This window comes from Perca flavescens, chromosome 7, assembly GCF_004354835.1.
Source record: "Perca flavescens isolate YP-PL-M2 chromosome 7, PFLA_1.0, whole genome shotgun sequence".
Taxonomy (NCBI): Eukaryota; Metazoa; Chordata; class Actinopteri; order Perciformes; family Percidae; genus Perca; species Perca flavescens.
The window spans coordinates 9631698-9656241 of NC_041337.1; the positions used below are offsets into that span (position 1 = coordinate 9631698).

The following is a 24544-nucleotide window of genomic DNA, read 5'->3' on the forward strand; positions in this document are numbered from 1 at the left end:
AATAGATAGCTCACTTAGAAATGTAATACATTTTTGATCAGGCTCAGCAGAAAACCTGAGACATATGTGATTGTCCATCAGGGTGCTGCTAACTGACATAAGCCCGGCCCGTCCGTCACACAGCCCAGCTCTTCATCTGTTCACCTGTGCCTGCAGTTTGTGCTGCATTAGATTCCCTCGTGCATTGTAATCAGCGACCAGTCGCCATAGCAGCTTGGCCAATGTTCACTCTGGGGATTCGTCTCCGCGCATCTGTACCTCATTTGCAAGTGTGACAAAAATATGGGATTCTCCCGGACTGTCGCAACAACGATGAAACCTTAATTCGAAGCATGGTCTAATGTCTGGGCTCAGGGGAATGATTGGAGCTCTGCATCACATTACATATAAGAGGAATCTCTCACGCACACAGTAATTAGGCGGAGGACTTGGAAATGAAAACACTGTGTGATGGAATCAGTCAAGTGGAGGAATTTCATTTCAAATGTCCCTATCTACTATGAGATCCTGGAATCACTGTGTAATTATTTATATGTTTTATGATATGTAACTATGATACTTAACCATTGCTTTTCATGGATTACAATTGTATGCAACATACCGTATATTTGTTTTGTTGAGAGAGATTCAGTTCTTCTTAATTCTTTTTCAAATTTCAAAACAGTTAAGTCAATCCAAAAGTGCTGAGTGACGATGCACAATGATTCAGTATTGAGCGTATGCTCCCAAAAGCCTTCAGACTGCTGTAGGTTTCTTTATCTGATGGAAGGATAACGGTGGTTTACTGAGAGATTGTGTGCCGAGAGTGCAGGGGAATGAGACAAAACAGAGTGTTAGAAAGGCCAGTAGATACACAGCCTTAGACATCAATCACCGCGCTCTCTCGCCTGCACTGAGAGTTCACTTAAAGTTGTCCCTGCAGGTGCAACTTGTAGTGGTTTTAATTTGAACTGGCTATTATACTGCAGTCAAGGAGATCTATTAAAGATGAGACCTTGGCAGATAGACCAGACCTTGTGTGTCTTCCATTCATCTTGGGTATAAAGTAAACCTGCATCTTTATAACAAGATTTGAAAACATCTGAGACAAATTCTTTTAAAAAGTGTATGAAGGATTTTTAATCTTATATAAATGCCACACAGAGGCTTTTAAGAAAACGGAAGAAACTTCTCTGCTTCCAGTTCAACTGCATTGACCTTTTACTCTTCAGTTCCTGCACAATTCACCATGCTTCATTTATCTGAAATGTGTTTTGAAGACATTTTGACTCCAGTTATGTAAGGGCATTCTCAGTTTTTAGCACTTTAATAATACACTATGTGCAGCACCTTCAGATTCAGATTCAGATTCAGATTCACTTTATTAGCCATTTGCAGTGTAACCTGCATTGGAAAAAAATTAGCAAGCAGCTCAAAGTGCAAAGTCAACACATCAGAGGACACAAACATCAAAACAGACAAACAAAGCCACATGAAGCCTCAATATCAGAAATGCTCAATACAAAAATACCGTACAATGAAATCCATACATACATTTAAAATGCCTAGTTCCTAGTTTAAGATGCTTTAAGACCTTTACATTAGATGGCCAAGGAAGGCAAAGAAGTGTAGCTGTGTATGTGGAGAGGAAGTGTTAGGTGTGGTGTGGCCAATGCAGATTCAGGGACAGCTGGTGTCACCCAGGGAGCGCGGAGGAGCAGCAATCTGTTGTCCAGTGAGCATTGATGTCCTCCTTCTGCCACCCGCCTCCCTAAGGTCTGGAAGAAGGTGATCGGGACAGGCGAGGCTGTAAGGGTTCAAGCCATAAGGAAGGCTGAATTTTATAGCTGCTCTGTGATTGAACTCTCACACTCCAGCGGCCATGTGGCTCCAGCAGTGCCAGCCACTCATTATGAGGGAGTGGAGAGCAGCTTGGGAACAGCATGCAATTGTGTTTAATTGTAACTGATACTGATGCCGGCTCTTTCCATCGGTTCCCCCTGATCGCACACAGAGGATATACAAGGACTTGAAATAACTTCAAGTTTTGCTCTCTTGGTGTACTGAAGCTTTGTTTATAATGTATTGTAATGTCATACAGTCCAATCTACTTCTCCTTATTTTCATTGCCTCGTTAACAACTTCATTCAGTGCTGTTGAATAAATCCTGATCCACCAAAGCAGAGGAAATTCTATAAAAAGCACTGTGTAATTTCAGACACATTTCATTATAACTTCTTCTCCCATCCCCCTCTGCAATCATCAGGTCCATCAGTCTTGTAACAGGTGAAATGAGGCAATGCTAAAAACAAATTATGGGAAAATTGCTGCTGTAATTAAGGTCTGATTTTTCATATATGCAACAATTTCATGCAGTTCTCATACGGAAAATGAGAGTAATTCAGCGAGGTCTCTGTGATGCTGAAGACTGGTCTCAGTCCCCCCTGAGGCTCGCTGTACTGATGCGCCTGTCGGGGAGAGATTTCTGTGGGAGCGTGGAAATGAAGCAGCACTAATGTCCTCCTCCTCTGCTGTGCTCGCATTTATCACTGTGTTTGTGTTCTTTTCATATCAGGACCTGGGCAGTTCAGATGGTCCCCCACGGAACTGGAAGGGCATAGGAATTGCCATGGTGGTGATCCTGGCTGTTATGTCTCTGGTCATCCTCTCTGTCATCCTCCTCACTCCTGGTAAGAAGAGCTGTCTGGAGGAGTAAAAGCAGCAAAGCAGAGAGGAATTGTGGGGAATTGTGAATAGTTTCATATTTAGGTTTCATAATTGCTTTCTGGTGCATGCTTTTTCCTGGCTCAGAATTAGGCGGGGAGTCTTTTTGAGCAAGCATCAAACACTAAATTTCATGCATTCTGATATATTTTATGCACCAATTTATGGTGGAAATGTCTTTATTTAAAAAATAAATAAATAAATAAATTTAGCGGCTGTGGATAAGAGGAGTTGGCTGCTGGAAGAAACCTCTTTGGGGGGCGCCAAAGAATTCTCTATGCAGGAAAACCCCTGAGTTAGATGATAAGATCGATACCACTTTTACTTCATAGAGTATATATGAAGCTATAGCCAGCAGCCTGTTAGTTACATCTTTACATCTTACGCTTTCAAATGAACACGTTATATCTTGTTTGTTTTGTCCGTACAAAAATCATAGTGTAAAAATGACAATTCATCATTTTATGGGGGAATGGGGGAATACAATCCCTAATGATTAACCAAACAAGATATAATGTGTTAATTAGTGAGGTTTTGTGGTGCTAAAAGGCAGATTTTGTTATATTTGCACAGAGCCAGGCTAGCTGTTTCCCTCTGCTTCCAGTATTTATGCTAAACTAAGCTGACCGGTTGCTGGCTATATAGCCTTATATTTAATGTATACAGAATCAGTATGAGAAGGTTATCTAACTCTCCGCCAGAAAGCGAATAAGCGCATTTCCCAAAATGACGAATTTTTGCTTTAAATGAAAACATTGGTAAAGATATTAAAAGGGACATTAAAATGCAAAAGAATGCATCCAAAGCAGAAATATAGGCCAGGCTCCAACACGCTCAGACTTGCCTTTACTGTAAACGTGAATTACCTTTTGATGAACTAATTAACTCTTGTCTCTTTGCCTCTGAAGATGCATCTAAATTGTTACTCCGTTCCCATCTCACGATGGAGGATCTGGAGCGTGAAGAGTTCAAAGTTCATGACCCCTGTGTGGCATGGTTGAACGGTAAGGATCACTGTTCTGTTCTTACTGCTCATGTCAGTTAAAAAACACTTTAATGATCACACCTGAAAGTGAGCCATGGGGTTGTAGACCGAGCAGCAGTCTCTGTCTCTGTGGATTTAAGTTCACTTTAATAATACAGCACCCTTGTCCCTTAACTGTCTTAACCCTGTCAGAAAACGAAGTGGCTCTCCGCACCAGAGAAGGACACGTCCTGTCCTTCAGCCTCAACAGCAACCTCACCTCGACTCTGGTGGACAACAGCTCCCTGGTGAGTTACAGCGACACAAGAGGACAGATTTTAGTATTGATTGGCTCATATCCACAGACAGCTGGACAAACTGCCAATACAGCTTCTGGATTGAGAGAGAGAGAAGCTGTAGAGTCCCACTGTTCCACATCCCACACTTGAGACAAAAAAAGATTTGGCAGAGTGACAGTATCAGCTCATTTCCCCCCAAATCTGGCTGCTCTGTCAGCCCTCAACATGTGCCTTCAAAGAGAATTTTCCAAGTAAGGGCATCATTTCGAGCACCGCCTCGGCACGCCACACTGACAGCCTTATATGGGTCATCACTGAGGAGCTTTAAGTAGGGTTGTGTTGTCAGGTTGAGCACAAGTCTCTCCTCTGGGTTGTGATATGCTTTGTTATCTCTGTTGCTGTTGCCAATTCCAGAAAAAATAGATACATTCCTGTATGAATACCAAGTCGCACATGGGGGTTCCCTACATAAATGAATGGCTGAGAAAATTTAAAATTGTAGCTACATATAGTATCAATCTTTGACATTAGAGTTCATAGTGAGTAAAACCTTTTTTAGGGAGCACTTTTCAAAACCAGCAGATTTGAAACCAGCTCTGTGTCATCTTTGTGTGGGCAGTGTGTGTAAATGACCGGTATGTGGCTTCCCTTCGTGATGCCAGTGCACTGAGGAGCAGAGCAATGCAGGTCTGCTGAGAATGGCGCCACAGAGGGAAGCCAAATACCGATCATCTGCACACACTGCTCACACTACCATGACACAGAGCTGGATTTAAATCAGCAAAATATCTCTAAAATACTAAAGCCTAACATGGAACTTCCATTAACCTGAACTTGTCAAGAATTTTGTTTTCCACTGTGTTTTATGAAGTTTTGGGACGGACGGCAATGGAAAACGTGACGCTAATAGTCACACCTATTGCTGATGTGACGCCAGGGGGAGACTTTGAGCAGAACCGGGAGCCTGAGAGGCCGCATGGACCTATATGGGATCAGCTCACTGATGTATGGTTAAGCCATAAGCCAAATTGTGTAACGCCCTATTGTAATAAGAAGGATTTTGAATTCAGTCCTAAATTTAAGAGGAAGCCGGTGTTGTAAAGCCAGCATCGGGGTGATATGAGAAAGCTGCAAAGTTTTGGTTTGTAAAAATGCAGCAGAATTTGTGCACTACTGTAGTAAAGAAGTGATGACACTAAAGAATGGATGATTTGTTCCAGCTGGTGGAAAGATAAGTAGGAGTGTAGTTTGTTTCTTAATTAAAAATAACAGACCTAAGCTGTTTCTCAAGGTTCAGCCAACTTTGTGTTATGCCAGGAGGCCTAAGTGCTGATGTAAAATTTAAAATTATGAAGGAAGACATGTGACTGTTGTAGTGCTATACATAAACACACTTTCTTTACTTTCTTGAGGATGCGTCTCATTTTTCCTTTCCTTTTTCCTACAGGACCTGACCACTACTAAATTCCAAGTGTCTGCAGACAAGATGTGTGTCCTCTTGGCGTATAACATTCAACCGGTAAGTTTTCTCTGAATGCCAAGTTGACTCAGAGTTATTCCACAAAGCACCGTCAAGCTTTTTCCCTTCAGAAGACATTCAGGGTCATAACTAATCCACTGATATCAAAGACACGCTGTTACCACTCAGACACCAGCAAAACAGCAGTGACATGCATTCTAATCAGCCCTGAAGAAACAACAAGGAGACAAGGAGCGAGAACATGAAGGAGGAGGTTGAGGATGTGTGTGCGTGTGTGTGTTGTGTGCTGATTCTGCTACTGCAGCATACTTTAGCGCCCATCATTTGACTGGGATAACATATGGGGAGTTGAATATTTATACTGGCTGATGGGGGAAGGTTAGACTGAGTGATCAGAGTGATCAGATCGGGGGGGAGGGGAGATCAAGGAGATGGAGGAGTGAAGTTGGAGCAGCAGTAATGAAATCGCCCTGCTAGTTCGGTGGAGAATTTTAATGAGAAGCTGACAAGAATGACAATGGCAGGTGGTGGTTTCAGATAAGCTCCCTTTACTTTAACACCACATAGCTCAGGTCCTCCAGCGCTCCGTCTCTGTAAATACCCACACACCATTAATAAATAGCTGAGTCTTTCCTCAAAGGGCAGGCAAGTTTTGTAATGTGCAAGTAATCAGCAATGGAAGAAAACAGAATTAGGAGGGAATGAAAGCCCTCAGCACATTTTCCCCACGTTTTCATTAAAAACCGGAAAGCAGATTTTGCTGCTCTCTCGCACTCTCATTCGTTCAGTCTCTTCTTTTTCCCTGGGTTCTCTGTAGAGATCTGAGTTTGTGGGGGTGGAAATGGGGGAAGAACGTGGGAATGAGCCTGTTGCTGTGTTACAGCATTGGTCACAAACACAGTGCATCCATCCTAACTGTATTATTGAGTGGTTAACATCCGTTTAATCAGTTTTTCTGTGGAGAAAGGGCTCAGATCTTTGTCCAATCTGTGGGTTGAGTTATGCCATTAGCATATTGCCTTTGATGTCAGCAGGAATTGTGTACTCTCATCTGTAAGCTCAGTGTGTATTCACACTCTGCAGCTGGGCACGCCACCTGGAATTATTTGTATATTTAGAAATGGATATTGTTTGTATGTTTGTGTGAGTATGGTTGGCATTTTGCACGCATTGGGGCTATTCCTCCATTCTCCCTGTCTTTCTAGCGCCCTCCTTCTCTCACGCGCTCCGTCTTCCTCACTCTCACTCACTTTCTTCTGTCTATCCCTGTGGGGATTTGTGCTGACTGAAGCAGTTTGCGCCAGGCACCAGCTTTGCTGTTCGAAAAGAGAAGCGGCAGAGTGGCGGAGAACGAGAGAGAAAAACAGAGAGAGCAGCGGCGGAAGCCACTTGTGATGGAGGGAGGTGCTGAGAAAAATGGGATATGCACCATTTGCCTATAGATACACTGCCCAGTTTAAATCAATCAGAATGGTTATCAAAGTATGACAGAGATGCAGTGAGAAAGCTACAGTGAAGAGACCTGGATGAGCAGCTTGTGGGTAAAGGTAAAAGGCTTCTCTGGATTTTGTATTAGCTCTGGAGGCTTTAGGGAGGGTTTTGTGCCTGGTGGGTGAAAATAAATGGATTTTGATAAGAGGGTATACATAGAAGTGAGTTGGGGATTTGGCCACATAGGAACAAGAGAAAGCTGATTTCCTACAGGAAAATGTCTTTCCTCAAAGCCTGTTTGAATTAAACCGGTTTGTGTGTAAGAGGAGAACACGAGAAAGAGGAAAGCGGAGACCTACACATTTGTTTAAAGAGTGATGGCAAGATAGTTTAGAGCAGGGGTTCTCAACCTTTTGCAAGCTGGGCCCCCCCAAAGCTGGTTCATTGCAGTTGGGCACCCCCCCTCCAATTTCTTGGCGAAATGTCTGATAAACATAGCCTCGAATCATCCTCGATTTGTGCACGATTGCGGTATTTCGTTTTGAGTGCGTCATTTTTGAGAATCCTGCCTCACACAAATACGCCGACGCGAAAGGGAGGAGTATATTCAAGGCGAAGTCACAGAGTTGAGAGTATTCCTGCATCAATGCTGCCCAGAATGACGAAAGAAGGCAGGAGGTCAGTGGCGTATCGAGCCAACACCGGGCCCCTATGCAGGATTATCAAGGCGGGCCCCCCTACTACAGCACGTGATGACGGCGCAATGTCCATGAGTAGGCTACCATGAATAGGACAGGAGAGGATCATAGAGACACAGCATATAAGAGATGAGATGACTGACAAAATCATGTGTAGCCTACACACACCACAACAACAACAAAAACACTGGTGAATGTGCACCATAACACATGAAAAAAGGGCAGTCCCTCCAGGATTTCGTGGCCTTTTTTTGAGATTGTTGCGGCCCAAAATGCCTTATTTCACGGGAGCTTTTGTTAAAAATTGCGATAAAAGTTGTGGTGTCTTTTGTATGTTGCAATGAAGTTGCAGAAGACAGTGAAAGGTTGCAAAAAAAGTTGCAATTTTTTTTAATAGTTCTTTAAAAATAGAAAGGAAACTTGTTTTGGGGAGAATAATAATTATTACTATTAATTCATTACTCTGGGCTGAGATTTCCTAGGAACCTTACCAAAAAGGCTCAGGATGCTGCAAATGTTGGTATAATATGAAATCGGCTGGTGGATTTAAGACAAAAAATTATAATTCATTGAATTCATCAAATATGAACATATATGTCACTGTCAGTGGCTTGCTGATCTTTACATTGTTAGTTAATTTCCTAAAATGGAATGGGACACACACACATTCATACGGTTTGATAAAGGACTTTAACTTATCATTGCACTTAAAATAACGAGTGTAGCTGTCCTCAATTTAGGTCATCGTGTCGTCTCATCTGCGTTTTTTTCTGCATCCACCCTGCGTGATTGTGTGTGTGTGTGTGCGCGCGCGCGTCAGTCGCGGGGGAAATGGAGCAGCAGCCCCGCCCACTGCAGAGAGCAGACAGTATTGAAACAGCGTACATTGATGTTAAAATGTATACAGGTTGGCAGTAGCCTCCAGTCTGAAATGCGTTTTGACGGTCTTTCGCTGTACGTTTTGTTGGTAAATGTGAGATGTTCGAGTCACACACACGATCGTCTTCATAACAGAAACAAGGAAATCAATTTGACCCGTTCTCATTCCCGCGTGGTCAGTGGCTGTTCTCTCATTGCTGACAGGTGCTCAGACGCTGATTGAAATCGAGAGGAGAAGTTGTGTGACGTGCCTGCATCAGTGATAAAGTCTGCGAGGCTGGGGAACATGTCGCAGTTCCCTCGACTGATGCGGCCATGCCAGAGGTCAAGTTTTTGTGTGAAGGCGTCCACTCTGTCTGCAAGGAGCAAAATCAGAGTTTATATGAGGAGTGGTGTGTGTGTCTCCTCTCTGGTCCGACTGCAGGCTGGGACTGGTGCGCGAGGCTACTGAGAGACTGACCGCCTGGGAGGGCTTTCGGACGTGGGGGGGGCTCACGGCAACACCCGCTGCTCGTTGAGCACAGTAGCTGCAGAGTGATACGTGCTTTCGAGTCTCCAAACACCACAAAAGTCTCCAATAACACCAGTAAAAGTCGCTAGATTAGTTTTTGACAAAAAAAAGTCGAGGATGATTTGTTTGTGTGTTATAATAGTCCAACCACTTGCATTTCATCATGGGGGAAATTATTTTTTTCTCCTGTAGCCTACTCGCGCCCCCCCCCACCGGTTGAGAACCACTGGTTTAGAGGATATGGAGTTTTCTGGGATTGATGAGCGGAGGCAAACGGACCAGTACCTGCCAAGACAGTGCAGTTTGGTGACAAATAAAATGCCATCGGAGTCGTGTCTGCACTCTGCAGCATTCGCTGATGGGTGCTGGTATCAAAGGCAGCACATAGTGGGGCTGCTAAGAAATGCTTGTGAGGCAGGAACAGTGTTGAGAAGGAAGGATACTATTATCTCTGTATTGTGTGTCTTGCAGTATATCCCAATATCTGTGCTCATGCGAAAGGGTGTTGTAATCTTTATACATTCCCTTTGTCACGTTATCCAACACTATCTTCTAAATGTTTAATCTGTGTTTAATGCTCCCCACCCCTGTTTTGGCATCATGGATTGGGCAGGGTGTGGGTAGTAAAGGGGGGGGTGAGGAGCAGAGCAATCTGGAGGATTTACGATATGTTACTGGCATCCACGTTAGAATTCACTCTGCCTCTCCAAGACAGATGCTCTCACTCTCTCTGTCTGTTTATCACACTGACACACAAATACACACACACACATGCACGCACACGCACACACACACACACACACACACACACACACACACACACACACACACACACACACACACAAAATAACGTAAAGTCTCCGCCACATGCTCCACCATGTTTAATCAAGTGCAGAATCTCTGGGTTCCTTAACAAATCATAAACAGCTGATTGAACGTGGTGCTCACAGCGATGCTGCCCCCCTCGGTCTCGAAGAGTGTTAATCAAGGTCGGTCCCGGTTGCGTGTCAAATACCTGTCAACTCTGGCTGCGCCTCGGCCCTCTCTGCATCCTTTCCTCCCTTCCTGTCTTTGTTTCTTTCTCTCTATCTCCCCCCGTCACCTTTTCCTGTAGAGTTGGACCAATTCCCCCTTTCCTCTTCCTGTCCTTGCAGTTATTTTCTATTGAAACTCTAACAGCTGTTTTCCTGTACACGCTCATGTTCAGACTTTACACCGCAATCAGATTTCAATTTCATTGAGATAGCCTTCAAATTTATTTCCCCTCCTTTATCCCTGCAGCTTTACTCCTGCATCACTTCGTCCATGCATTTTCTAACAACACACATACAATGTGGAGGAGAAATCCAATTCCCCCGCTAAATGTGCTGTATAGAGGATGTGACATTTCATTTCTTTAGGGAGTGTTTATCCAGTAGGGTCCAGGCTTTCAGAGGCCAGTGAGCAAACAGCCTGCTTGCAACCCCTTATATGAGAAAAAAAGGAAAGAATACAAATCAATATATTACTGAGAATTCATCAGGTAATGCTGTGATCACTTTCAGTTAACACGCACACATGCACACATTCATTGATTCTGGTCGCTTAGTCTTCTTCAGCGTGTTCATTTAATTATTCATCGAGCTGCTGATGCTTGTATCAGGGTTTTGAAAGAGTTGCCAGCCACAATAGATCGGGCGGGAAGGATATTAGCTGTAATGATGCTATTTAATAAGAAAGTCTGTCTTAGTTTCTGCGCTTTCCCTTCACATGTTATGTCTTTAACGTTGTCTCTTTAAGTCAGTCTTAAGGCTCCCCCGTGATCCAAATTTCTGTTATTTAGATGTGATCGCAATAATGATGTAATATGCATGAAATGGCTGCCAGCGGTTTAATGACTCAAATACATCAAGTGTAAAAGCTGCGATCAGCTCAGTAACAATGAGAGCAATGTTAAAATACTGCCTTGAAAATGACCACACATACAAATACTTTGCTACCACTTCTTTTTTTTAGGTAAAATGGTAACATGAAATAGTTAATAAACTATTATTAATAAACATAATTTCATTGAACATTTCATTATCAATTTTTGTAGCATAATGCTGCTCTAATCTACTTGATGCGGTGCTTTGAAGAAATTAGAGAATGTTACCACAGCTTCCTGTTTCTTACCGCTTAATTGTAAGGTTGGCCTCAGCAGTGTCCTTGGTAACCTTTGTTTCATTTGCGTTTCTTTATACATGTGAACGAGCATGTGTGAGCACTGAAATATGTGTGTGTTTTCATCTAAATGCGGCACACCTGTGTGCATGATATCCTCTACCTCTTTCAGGTGTTCTCTCAGTCCTTCACAGCCTCCTATGCTTTCTACAATGTGGCTAATGGGTAGGTGGAATCATGAATGCTAATGCATGGGCTGCACTGGGCATGAGCGTCACCAATGCAAGCAGACCCGCGGATTGAAAAAACGTCCCCCAGAGTGTGTCTCATCGAATCCGAGCCTCATGTTTCTGTCAGACATGCATTCATTCATCAGTGTTCTTTCCAGGTTCCATATCCCAAAGTAAGGTGTATTCTGTACTTCAGATTTCACTGCCTGAGATTCATATTCAGCATTACTGTATATTAGTGGGGGGGGACTCTGTGGCGGATCCCTGGAGCTTCTGAGGAATGGATCTGAAAAGGATTTCAGGAGGACCTGCAGAATTGATCATTGCCTGAGTATGCCTTGGAGGAAAATGTGTGCCTGTCCTTAGGAAAAAAATAAGTGCAGCTAGGAATATGGATAAAGAAATGTTTCCCTCTTGCATGACCCAACTCCATTCTCTGTTTTGTTTCCCCCCTCTCTGCATCTTGCTCTTTTTTTGTCCTCACAGTACAGTGTCTCTCTCAAGCAAAGCTCAAGGCCAGGGCATGGATGGACCCCAGAGGGTTCTAAACAGGCCACTCTTCCCTGAACAGAGAGGCTTATGTCTGAGTATTTGTGTGTGTTCCAGGGACCTGCTGGAGCTCAACCCTCCGGAGAGAGAGAAAGCAGTGCTACAATATGCTTCCTGGGGGCCTCAGGGGAGCCAGCTGGTAAGCCAGACTCATTATCTTGATCAATAGGTTGCTGTGTCTATTGAATCAGCCACACCCGTCAATACGATAAGGACATTTTTTCAACCTTTACAATCCATAATAAAAAAAATAATTTTCATAATGATAACATCAATGGTATCATGTCTTTGTCATTATGAGATGAACTCCATCTTAGAGGTTATTTCAGGGACTGTGTTGCTATAATGGCGTTGTTTCACCCTCATAATATAATTTGTGTACCTTCACTGTAATGTAATTGGCTTTCGCTGCAATGTCGGCGCTCGTCTGCAGCATATTAACTGGCAAGTAAATATGCATTGGCTCTCAATTGTTTGTGCGTGTGTGCTGGCCGATGATTTATTCACTCTTGGACGGCATCGAGGCTCATTTTAGGCAGCCAGCGATGAAGCTTCCAACCGTACAGTCTTTGATAATGAATTGGCACTGTGTGCCTGTCAGGCCTATGTGTTTGAAGGAGATATCTACTACAAGTCGAGTGTGACCAGCAAAGCCCTGCGTCTCACAACCACCGACCTGGAGCAGAATGTGGTGAACGGGCTGTCTGACTGGACTTATGAAGGTAGGACGTATTCCAGCTCTTAAGATCATAGAGTGAAAAATCTGCAAGCTGACCACAATAATCGTGAACAGCAGGTGTATGCTTTGAGTCTGATATAACAAAGCACACGTCTTTTAAAACAGAGGAAGTGCTCTTGACATATGTTGCCCATTGGTGGTCTATGGACGGGGCCCGGCTGGCGTACCTCACCATCAACAACTCTGCCACACCTGTGATGGAAATACCTCACTTCTTAGGGGGTCTGTACCCCTCCAATGTGCTCTTCCCCTACCCAAAGGTAAGAATGGATTGAAACAAGACTAAAGTCTACAGCCACACTTAGCGGCTCTGTGAGACTGTAGTTTACATTCTGCTGTTTAGAATGCGTAATGTTTGCTATGGTCACTTTGTTAGCTTAGCATGTTAACATCCCACATTTGCTAAGTAACACTAAACATAATGTACAGCTGAGGCTGATGGGAATGTCGTTTGTAGTTTTGCAGGTATTTGCAGGTACAAATTTGAATTCTGACCTGATGATGGCGCAGGATGAAAAATGAAGGGATCACCAAAGTTCTTATAATTCATCCTGAGGGGAACATGAATGTAGGTGCCAATTGTCATGGCAATACATTCAATAGTGGTTGAGACATTTCACTTAAACCTACAAGTCAACCTCATTGTGGAAAAGTCAGGGGACTCGCTTTGCCAGACCTTCCTCCACTGAGGCGCTGCGGAGGATGGTCTGGCGAGTCCACACAGCATTCTGGGATGGGAGTAAATTCGCATTTCTTTAAACCAATCTCAATCGTCTTGGACGGAGCTAAGCACCATACGGAGCAATGGCGCCTCTGCAAAATAGCCTCTTGAAGGAACTTGTTTTGGTGAACCGTGTACATTGTAGTCGTACAACAGAAACTCAGATTGGACAGATAGTCTAGCTAGCTGTCTGGATTTACCCTGCAGAGATCTGAGGAGCAGTTAACCATAGTCCTCAGATATCCACCGGAGTTTAAAATGCCAACACAAAGGATGCACCAGGCAACGGATATCTGGCCTAAATGAATGAAATCTGGCGGAATTTCCGTCGGCAACGTAGCAATCCCAGAAGTGAAAAGTGGAGGATATAGGGCACATGTGTCAAACTCAAGGCCCACGGGCCAAATCCGGCCCCTTGCAGATTTAGATCTGGCCCGTATATATCACTTTGGGTTCACAATAGATTTTGGCCCTCCTAGTTGTGTGCCGAACCAAGAACACAGGAAAGTGTTTTTTAAACTGCAATTACCTGACATTCAAAGCAGAATATGGCGGATTTGCCCACTCTGAGACTCAGAAATTCCCCCAGAAGGAACTCTTTTGATGACTTTTGTAGGGCTTCATGTCAACAAAAATGCGACAAAAAGCGTACAAAAACGTCAGCAAAAACAACAAAAATGAGGAAAAAAGCTATCAAAATGTTTAAAAAAAAGTGACATGCAGTAACAAAAGTTAATAAACTCTACATGTCCGGCGCTTGGTGTGATTCTCTTTTTCCAGTGTGGCCCTCTGGGAAAATGAGTTTGACACCCCTGTACTAGGGAATCATCAACGTTAGGATTCATCCTCTGGGCACAGTGGATGTCTGTAAAACATCTTGTGCCAGTCCATCCAGTAGATGATGAGATATTTAGTCTCGCATTGCCAGACCTTACTCCACCGCGCTGTGGGTAAGGTCTGGCCCCTCCACACATACACTCCTGGATAGGAGAAAAATCGCTCTGGGTGGTTTGTTCTTTAAACCAACCACAATCGTCTTGGGCAGCGCTAAGCTCTGATCCTATATAAATATAGCTGGATACATGGTTACATGTAATTTGCTCTTACCAGTGGATCGCCGTGTGTATTTTGTCCGTAGGGAATCTTCACCAATCGGTCCCAAAATGTTGCAGTTCAAGAGTAAATTGCCCTAAACATATTCTTTGTAAATCTTTATAACCATTCCCCGAAAGAACCAAACATGTGTGCCTTGTTTGCTCGATCCAAATTTTCTTCAAAACTTGCCATTTTTTACATGTAGCTTGCTAGCTTGAAGGTTGTTGTTTCCCAAAACAAACAGTTTTGCTAGGAGAGGAACATCCAGTTGAACATCCGGCGGTGCTACGAGTTATTTAACTCAAAAACTCAAAACTTTTGACATGCTGGTGGAGCTAGGGGTAAAGTTCAGGAGATCACCAAAGTTAATAGAATTCATTTTCAAGGTACTATGGATATCTGCACCAAATTTCATGGCAAATCATCAAACAGTTGTCGAGACGGTGGACCGACAGACTGGCATTGCCTGCTGCGTGCCTAAAAAGATTTGCCAAAACATACACTTTTTTTTTACACATTAGTTTATTTGATCATGTTTGCCTTTTTTTTGTGTCACAGGCTGGCTCAAGTATCCCATCAGTCAGTCTGTTTGTGGTGAATCTGTACGGTCCAGCTCACACTCTGGAGATGATGCCTCCTGACTCCCTCAGGGCCAGGTACATCTTTGTGAATGTAAAAAAAGAAAAAAAGACTTTAGACACCACCTGTCAGATATTATTACTCATGTCCAAATTCCTCTCCCTTCCGCTGATTCTTCTTTATTCAATCTCTTTGCTCCACTTTCCATCGCTTTCCCCATGTATCATTTTCTGCATCGCCTCTTCAGAGACAGCTACATCTCCATGGTGACTTGGATCAGCAGCACCCGCCTCGCAGTTCGTTGGCTGAACCGTGCCCAGAACCAATCAGTGCTGTGCGTGTGTGAGGCTACCACAGGGGCATGCTCAGAGGTGGGTCAGTCATCAGTCGTTAGACTTTAGTAATCCACAAATGGCCTCCGCTGCAATTTACGGCTTTAATAGAATTTTTGCTTCTTTTATGCTGTGTTGGGAGTTAGGATTGATATACATAAGCTCTCAAACGTTGACTGGCTGGATTAATATTTAAGGTCATTTGCTGCATGAGAGGAATTCCCAGTGATGTACTACAGTATTTTTTGGCTTGTTCCCTCTCTGTAAATCCTCACGGATTTCAGTTAGACATTGCCAACGTTGTAGGATTTCTATATTTAATAATTAATAAACATAATAAGCTTTATCTAGACAACGCTATTAGCTTTGTAAATGGTGTAACTAATACACTTCTCCATATTGTGTGATTCTTAATCAACAGAAACACAAAATGGCCATGGACATAATGCAAAACCAACGGCAGGTATGTATTGTTCATGTGTCATGAAGTTCTATTACACCTGTTTATATCACTACTGTCTTTGGTCAGTGTAACGCTTATCAGTTCAATTTTCTAAGCACAAACGGACATTTGGGAAAACAGGAAAATGGGTTCAAATATCCAATTTATAATTTTTTCTACCTTGACAAATTAATTATTATGTTTTTTTTCCAATTTTCTGTTTTTTATTCAGAGCATCAGAAATTGAGAAAATTACAAAATTGCATCTGAGCTCCAATTATTCAATACTGCAATGGTATTCTCTCCCTCGTTCCGCCTAGCTACGCCCCGCCCCCCCACTCGAAACCATCAGTTGCAAGCACCTCTGACCCCAAAGTCTATCAGTTTTGGGGGTTTTTTGGTCCATATGCAGTTAATGACCTGCATATTCTGCAAAGTAAAGGAAGAGAATACCATTGCAGTATTGAATAATTTGAGCCCAGATGCAATTTTGTAATTTTCTCAATTTCTGATCATCTGAATACAAAACAGAAAATTGGAAAAACAGGTTAAAGATCCAATTTTTTCATTTGTCAAGGTGGAAAAATTGGATATTTGAACCAATTTTTCTGTTTTTCCAAATGTCCGTTTGTGCTTAGAAAATTGAACTGATAAGCGTTACGCTGACCGACTTTGTATTTGACTCAGTATTTTTCTTCATCAGGACGTGCCATTGTTTTCAGCAGACGGCTCCGTGTTTTATACAATCCTGCCAGCAAAACAGGGCGCTCGTGGAGAGTTCCACCACATTGCTGCTCTTTCAGCCCAGGTCAGTTTTGAGGGCAGTTAACTTTTACTCCCTCAAGTCATCCTTGAATACTTTCTGACAAGATTGGTCGTTACCATTTCAACAGAGGTCACATACTGTAAAACAGTGTGATTACAGATCTCAGCAGCACAGACCTTTTAAAGTCTGGTTGGCATTCAATCTCCTTGTCCTCCTCCTCCTCTCTTATTGTTGAAGCAATTTGTTTACATTTGTTTTCTCCCTAATTACTCCAACACTCCCTTTATCTAGTCATTTCATTCATTAATAATCTCATTTCCGTTTGCCCTTTATAATATGGAAGGAAAACAGTTCAGTTCTTTTCAATTTAGCAATTTATTCATCCCCAGCGGGGCAATTAAAAATGTTTAATGATGCTTTTTTTGTTTGTTAAAGAAACATGTGCAGACGGGAATGACATTGTGTTTCTTTTTTAAGTGAATTTGACATTAAAAAGGGCATTATGTTTAGGTTGTTGTTGTTTTGGGTAGTGAAGAATTACACCTTTGGGCTCATGCAAATCATTAGTGACTTTGGATCAAATCAAAAATTGTCCCTTCTGTGTCTTGCTAACATTAGTCACAATAACCAATAATTAAAAAGAGCTGGTCTTGAACTCTCTCTGTAGCCATTAGTGCCTTCAGTTGGTTTAACTTTATGAACCTATTTTGAATCCCCCCTTCCTCTGAAACATCTATTTTTAATCAGTAAGTCTGCCTGCTTCTACATTGCTCTTCCTCTCTGTGTCTCTGTGTAACACAGCCTGCCATCCCCTCCGTCCCTCCTCGCTTCCTGACATCAGGGAGCTGGGACGTCAGCTTGCTCTGCGCCCTCGACGAGAAGGCTGGAAAAATGTATGTGAGATCCACAGTGTGTGGAGACAGGTTGGATCACCTTCCAGCGCCCCTTACAGCTCGCAGCTCCTCACTATAGAGTAGAGTAGAACAGTGGCCATCATTAAAATGATCATCTCTTGTTGTAAGCTGACGTGTCGGCTACTAAAGAGCAAATTCCTTTGTTAGGTCAGACTCCGGGTGAATGGTACACATACAATTGTCAATCTAAAAATAACTAAAAGGGCCAATTTAAAATGTAGCAAATTATTTTGGTTAAAAGGCCAAAGGAAACGGCTATAACCCTGACTTTGCTTGTGGCAATGCTTTGCCATTGAAGAGGCTAAAGTATTACTTACAGTTGAACAGAGAAGATTATCACTTAAATTTGTCTTCATCCTGCTGGGGGCAGAAACTCCTCATGAACCGATTGACTGAGGTGTGAGCATCACAGTGAATCAAGGAAAGTCAATTGTAGATGAAGTTGTTTGCCGAACCAAAGCCCATGGGTTGATACTGCTCGTTGCCTCCACACAAGTCATTCTGTCTCACAGTACTCACATTCATGTAGATAGAAATGATGCTTTAATGCACATCGGCTTCACAATTGATTTCATTCCCCATCACTAATGGTGCTTTACAAATTAAATGGAATTTTATTAACATGCTGAAGTATGTAAATCTGTGTATTCTTGTTATGAATAATACAAATCTAGAATAATTATGATGAAGTTAAAACACCCAAAGGTGATCTGCAGTTCTTCAGTAGTGTTGAGTAACTTGCTGTGTGTTTTTCTCATCATCAGCTATTTCCTGAGTGCAGAAGAATCCAGACAAAGCAGACACCTTTACAGGTAAACACGCTTCCCTGTGAAAGGACAGATTCTGTACAAAGCTCTACTGAGACACAATATTGACGTCATCCTGAAGATAAAATGCCCTGTGGACTGGTCACTTCTGATTTTCTTATTTGTTGTGTAACTTTTGAGAGCTGCTTTTTCATGCAGTTCAACTTTATTCCAAAGATGTATAATATCTGTGTTATTGCTAGGAAGTAGCCAGGTTTCTGTGGTGCTTTGAGCTAAATGCTAACATCAGCATGCAGCAACATGCTAGCAATGACAATGCTAATCTTCTTTTTTTTATGTAGCAGGTGTAATATACCTTGACCAAAGTTGCCACTCAACACAAAGTACAGCTGAGGCTGATGGGAATGCCATTAGTTTCGCAGGTATTTGGTCAAGGTCACCACAAAGTAATCAACAAATAAAATGAATAAATGACCAATGACAAAAAATAAATGACCCGATGGTGACGCTAGATGAAAATGAAATGTCAGAGGAAGTTATTACAATTCATCCTGATGGGGACATGAATGTCTGAACCAAAAACATTTATGGCAATATATCCAGTAGTTGTCAAGACATTTCACTCAGAATCACAAGGGGCTTCAGAAAAGTCATTAAGATGCGTTGTCTGGTAACCATGTTTGTACAAAATTTGTGCCAATCCATCTATTGAGATACTTCCGTGGATTAGTCATCAGGGTTCATCCTCTGGGAACTATGGATATCTGTACCAAATTCCATGTCAATCCATCAATTAGTTGTTGAAATATTTAAGTTTGGACTAAAGTTGCGGACTAACCAACGTGGCCATCCCTGGAGCCACGCCACCGCCAGCATGGCTAAACAAGAAAATTCAGAAGAGGAAGTGCACACTAATGTGTTGACATGTGAATCTTTATTCTTGTGTGCTGTAGATGCTCGAGGCCATGAGCTTTATGACACATTTATAACAGAAATAAACACAAAAACCTTTTCAGGGAACAGGGACCCTCTGTGCTGAGACTTATGGTCCCCTCTGTGATGAACACACTTGTTTGTTCCCTCATCAACCTCCTAGGTTTCATATCTTTTTATTAGCTTACATAGCTTTGGGCTCCAGGAGATAGCACAATATCACGGAGGAGGGACAGGGGCTTGTTTAAAGTTGGTCTGTGATTCATCCTGTATGAAATTTGTAAGCAGCGGAGTGGAGAGGGTCATTTAGAGACTTGACACCGCCTAACAGAGCAATCTGTATAATGGCTTTTATCTCTAGCCTTATTGAACTCCATTTGTTTCTTAAAAGTCAACTGCTGGAACAGTTTGTCTGAAGACACTGACACTTTGCCTTAATACCTTAGCCATTAATTGACCCTCTCCTGGAGCAAATCAAACAGCTTTAGACTGTCTTATTCTTTTAATGTGTGGTCAATAACCCTTTTTTCTTTTTTCCAAGTGTGGACCTGGATGGAGTGTTTCAGCGCCAGTGCATCTCCTGTAACCTTATAGATGGATGTCGCTTCTTTAAAGCTCAATTTAGCCCCAATCAAACCCACTTCACCCTCTACTGTCTAGGTAAATGACATACGAATACACACACGAGCAGGGAATATGCTTTCGAGCTTCACGCTGCAGACAGTTGGTTTAAAAATATTTTCTTTTGAAAAATCCCCCAGGCCCAGGAATCCCTAAAGTGACAGTTCACAGTACAAAGGACCCCTACAGTGAGTGTTACATGTGCATACATGTTTGACTAATGGTACTGTATAATCATACTCATGCACAGGCACACACACACACACAGGCTTGTTTGCAGTTTCCACACAATGTCCTGCAGAGGGCGGTACATTAAAGCACACCAGAATGTAGAACCACACTGCCCTCTGTCTGTGGCTCTCAGTTAGAGCTGTTAACATGGAGACGATAAGGATTTGGCAATCAGATGGCCTATTCTGTCTGTTTTGATGTTTAGGATTAATAATCTGACACGGTGGTGTTTTATCTCCTGTAGGATACGTCGTCTTGGAGGATAACAGCCCTCTATCTAAAGCTCTGGAGGACAAGAGGCTCCCCGAAACTCTGTTTAGGACACTCCCAGCAGACAACCATGGTACAACAAACAAAACCATTGGCTATATTTGACATTGTTTGACATTTAGGAAATTGGCCACACATATACAAGCATTCACAGATCACCTTGAGAGCCTTCCTCAAGTAGTCAGACTATAATAAGAAGCACCGGCTGCAAGAATTTCAGCCTCGAAGGGACAAATATAGTTAAGTACCAACCAATTTCTCTATTTGGTGATGAGGTAATTAGTGTGAGTCTTGCCTGTCCTGAGGGACCAGCCAATTATTCTTTCAGAGTGTGGATATTCATGTTTGTTCATGTTTTGTTCAAATTAAGGAATACATCTTTCTTTTTTATATAGATCATTAGTATGTGCTTCAGAGGTTCAGATGTATTTCAGGTAGAGGCTCTAAATGTAGCAGCAATCCTAACATGCCTATGGCCAATTGACCTTGTTCAACCCGTTTGCTTTCCTTAGATGTACACCTGAAGCTATCTCTACCGCAGGGTTACGAGGCCAACCTGCACCCTCTTCTCATCATTGTGTAAGTGTCTCTGAAGAAGCTAATACTCCTTTAACACCAAGGGCTCAATTTATGTACGCATTTACAGATTTGTCTACACATTTGTCTACATATTTACAATTCTCAATACACTTGCAAATCTGAATAAACATTACCAAATTTGATTTGGCGCACACCGATTCTTAATGCACATTTGCAGATTCCTGTACAGTTTCACAAATCTCGCATTTAGAGATTCTTTTATACGTTTACAAATCTGATTACGCACAGACGGATTGAGATATAGTTGCACAACTCTCCACACATTTGCAAATAGTTTTGCTACAATAATGGGGTTCAACTCCGACCTGCGGCCCTTTGCTGCATGTCATTCCCCCTCTCTCTCCCCTTTCATGTCTTCAGCTGTCCTGTCAAATAAAGGCCTAAAAATGCCCAAAAATATATTTAAAAAAATAAATAAAAACAGGCAAGTCATTAAGAACTAATTCTTGTTTACAATGGCAGCCTGACTCATGCTGGCTTCTTATTACAGTGTATATATTTGTATTTATTTTGTATTTGGATGTGGTTGAGTGTACACAAGGTACCTTTTAGTCAGCTGTAGCTTGCCTGGACATCTTTGTCAGACTACAACGAGGACCACAATGGAAATAAGTTTGTAACTTTTCTTGTTTCTGTTATCCTCGACAGTTCTGATAAATGTACAATGTCACTGTGATGGCATCTTGTTATGCATTTATTTCTGTTACTGTCTAATAAATCAAATTTTAAAAAAAAGCCTGGCAAAAGGCAAAGCCTCTTTGGTGGGGGGCTATAATATAAGAGACATGTCAAAAGTTAAAAAGACAGCAGCACACATTCAAACATTTCTAACACATTCATGCATACTTATACAATCATGACAAACATTACATGTGACAAGAAACATGACATAAATGACATACAGTCTAACACACAAGCATCGGGCAATACAACAACAAAGCAAGCGTAGCAAACACAAGCAGTGAGACTAACAGGCGAAGGAAAAAAGCAGCAGCAAAAGAACAAAAACATGCAAAAGAGCACCTTGAAGGCATTTATGGTTGAAGAGGGATTTTGTTTGCATGTACAAGAAAAGAACGCATGTTTGTGTAAAGAATGGAAAAAAAACAGCCTGAGGGAGAAAAAAACTGCTTACTATTTCACCTCCCCACACCTAGGCATATTGCAGTTGTTATATTGTCTTTTTGGAAAATTATTAAAATGTCAGATGCAAACCACCGAATTTTACAGTGAAAAAAGGGGGTTTCAGATGATCCAAAAAGCACTTTGTTTAAAGAATACTAGTGCTTTAAAGGTACCACAAAACAGGCCCACTCTTAAAAACTTGAGCAATTTTGTACTTATTACTTATGGAATCCATGTTATGGAACTATATTTCTTAATTTAAATGAACCCTTCTATACAGTACAGTTAGCTTTTTGTGTCTTAAGAGTCACCTGTTGTGCAACCTATGACCCCCCCCCCTTGCCTTTTTTTTCCACTCTTCCACGCCCACCAACTGACACCTTGCTGACCCTGTCTGTCTGTCGCTCAGGGATGGCGTTCCTGGCTGTCAGTCGGTGACAGAGGAATTTGCTCTCGACTGGCCTCAGGTCCTCTCGGGCACACACAATGTGGCTTTGGCATGGGTGGACGGCAGGAGTGGGGTTGGCCGTGGACAGAAGACCGCCACTGTGGATCCACGCAAGCTTGGCTCAGTTAGAGTCAGAGATTATCTGGGAGTTGTTGAGTCAGTGCCGTTATGCCACAACATAAAGCTTCATGATTGACACGTAAAAAGTATGCCTCTGAATTGGTTAACTGACAGGATTTCATGATATTTCCGCAGGTTGTTGATGCAACTGCCTTATATTGACGATCGTCGGATGGTCCTCTATGGCAAGGTTACAGCATTTTTCTTTTTTTCAGATTTAGAAACTCAATACTCAAACTCAAACGCTTTGCGTTAATTGTAGCACTTTTCTGTTTCTCCTTCCAGGCATTTGGAGGTTATTTAACTCTCAAGATGTTAGCTGCAACAGATAAACTCTTTCAATGCGCAGCCGCTATGGCACCGGTAACTGACTTCAGGCTTTATAGTGAGTTTAAATCATTTCATCAACTATTCAAACATTAAGTTTGTAGAAATTGTGATGGAACAGCGACACAGTTCATGTATTTGAGTAATTGTTATTCCACTTTTGTCAGGTGCTGCATTCTCAGAGAGGTATCTAGGCCTTCCAGCAAAGGAGGAGCACGCTTACTCTGTGAGGCTGTGGATATACACTTAGTAACAGTTTTATTGCCCAAAGCTAATGCAGTCTAACAGTTTCAACAAAAACTGAACATGTAAACTTTCCTGAAGGTGGGATTTATTGCAAGGCTGTTGTGTTAGACTGCATTAGTTAGCTAAGTTAAATTAGCTAAGTGTACCTAATGAAACACTCATATTGTGATGGTATATCTTTTCAGACTACCTCTTTGCTGGAGGATGTTAACAAGCTGAAAGATGAGAATTTCCTTATTCTACATGGAACTGCAGATGGTAAGATTTTGTTCAATTTCATACTGAGTTTAAGGGTTAATTTTTTGCGTTTATTTCTTCACCTCTTAATTTGTATGTGTTTGGCCAAAGCGAGGGTACACTTCCACCACACCGCTGAGCTCCTGAGCCGACTGGTGAGGGTGGAAGCCAACTACTCACTGCAGCTGTACCCAGACGAGGGCCACATTCTGAGAGAGCCACGCAGCATACAGCACTTCCAGCGGACAGTGGTGAACTACCTCCAAGGCTGCTTGAAGCACAGCAACCTCCTAGATCCTGAAGAGGATCCCGAGGAAGAAGATGATTGAGCCCAGAGCCCCTTTTCCATCCTTGTGGAAGGACCATCTTTGGACTGTGTGCCATTTTATGCATTAACTTGGGTCGGATTACTAGGCACAAGAGCACAGGAGTGGGGACCAAACACATTAGATCACCTCCTACAAATTCTGGAAAAATGTATGTACTGTAAACCATGTTGCACACAATTATTTCTGCTGTTATACTATATGTTTGAGGCCCTGCTTTTTTTTACAAAAGTCACTCGAGGTGTTGTGGACTAGAAGGCATACTGAGTCTGCCAAAAGTTTACAAAGATTTTAAAACGTGCATGTCATAATGGCTGCATGATGTGGATTAGTTTACATTGTAGTTTCTGTGTTACGCAGATCTAAATCCCACCCATCAAGTTTAAAAGTGTGAAATCTTCCAACGGCTGGGTACACATTGGAAGACTTGACTACAGGATCCCATTCAGATTTTTTGCAGATTCCAGTTATACAAAATTAAACGATATGGACAGTTCTAAAACATTAGATTTTAATCCTAAACTCTAAAATAACTAAAGATAAATAAATCTGCTGACTGACATGGGCAGACTCCAAGATCTTTAAGATGTCATTGTAAAATCAGAATCATTTGAGGTCTTTTTACACCGTGTGTTCCCGGCTAAAATAAAGTTAAATGAAGCATACATTTAGATGACTTTATCCAGTGGTTTTATTTGCATTACTTGCATTATATGATTACGAATGAGTATGCAACTTTACACCACAAGCTCTGATTCTAGGGTGATTGCAAGAATGTCCATGTAGGTCTGTCTGTTTACTGTCTGTGTAAGTACAGTA

At 42.1% G+C, this 24544-nt stretch overlaps 1 protein-coding gene across 1 annotated transcript; it reads left to right on the forward strand.

The window, feature by feature from the left end:
* The first annotated feature begins 1651 nt into the window (after window positions 1-1651).
* LOC114558237 (inactive dipeptidyl peptidase 10) lies at window positions 1652-24093 on the forward strand. The gene is made up of 26 exons (XM_028582068.1): window positions 1652-1714; window positions 2555-2669; window positions 3612-3707; window positions 3881-3975; window positions 4629-4653; window positions 4838-4971; window positions 5421-5485; window positions 11944-12025; window positions 12488-12608; window positions 12731-12885; window positions 15000-15097; window positions 15268-15391; window positions 15774-15815; window positions 16498-16602; window positions 17362-17453; window positions 18239-18286; window positions 19716-19834; window positions 19936-19983; window positions 20271-20369; window positions 20809-20875; window positions 22431-22625; window positions 22725-22779; window positions 22875-22974; window positions 23084-23142; window positions 23348-23420; window positions 23511-24093. Exons 1-26 carry the CDS (start codon window positions 1652-1654, stop codon window positions 23726-23728), a joined length of 2493 nt encoding a protein of 830 aa, XP_028437869.1. The 3' UTR covers window positions 23729-24093.
* Window positions 24094-24544: the final 451 nt, after the last annotated feature.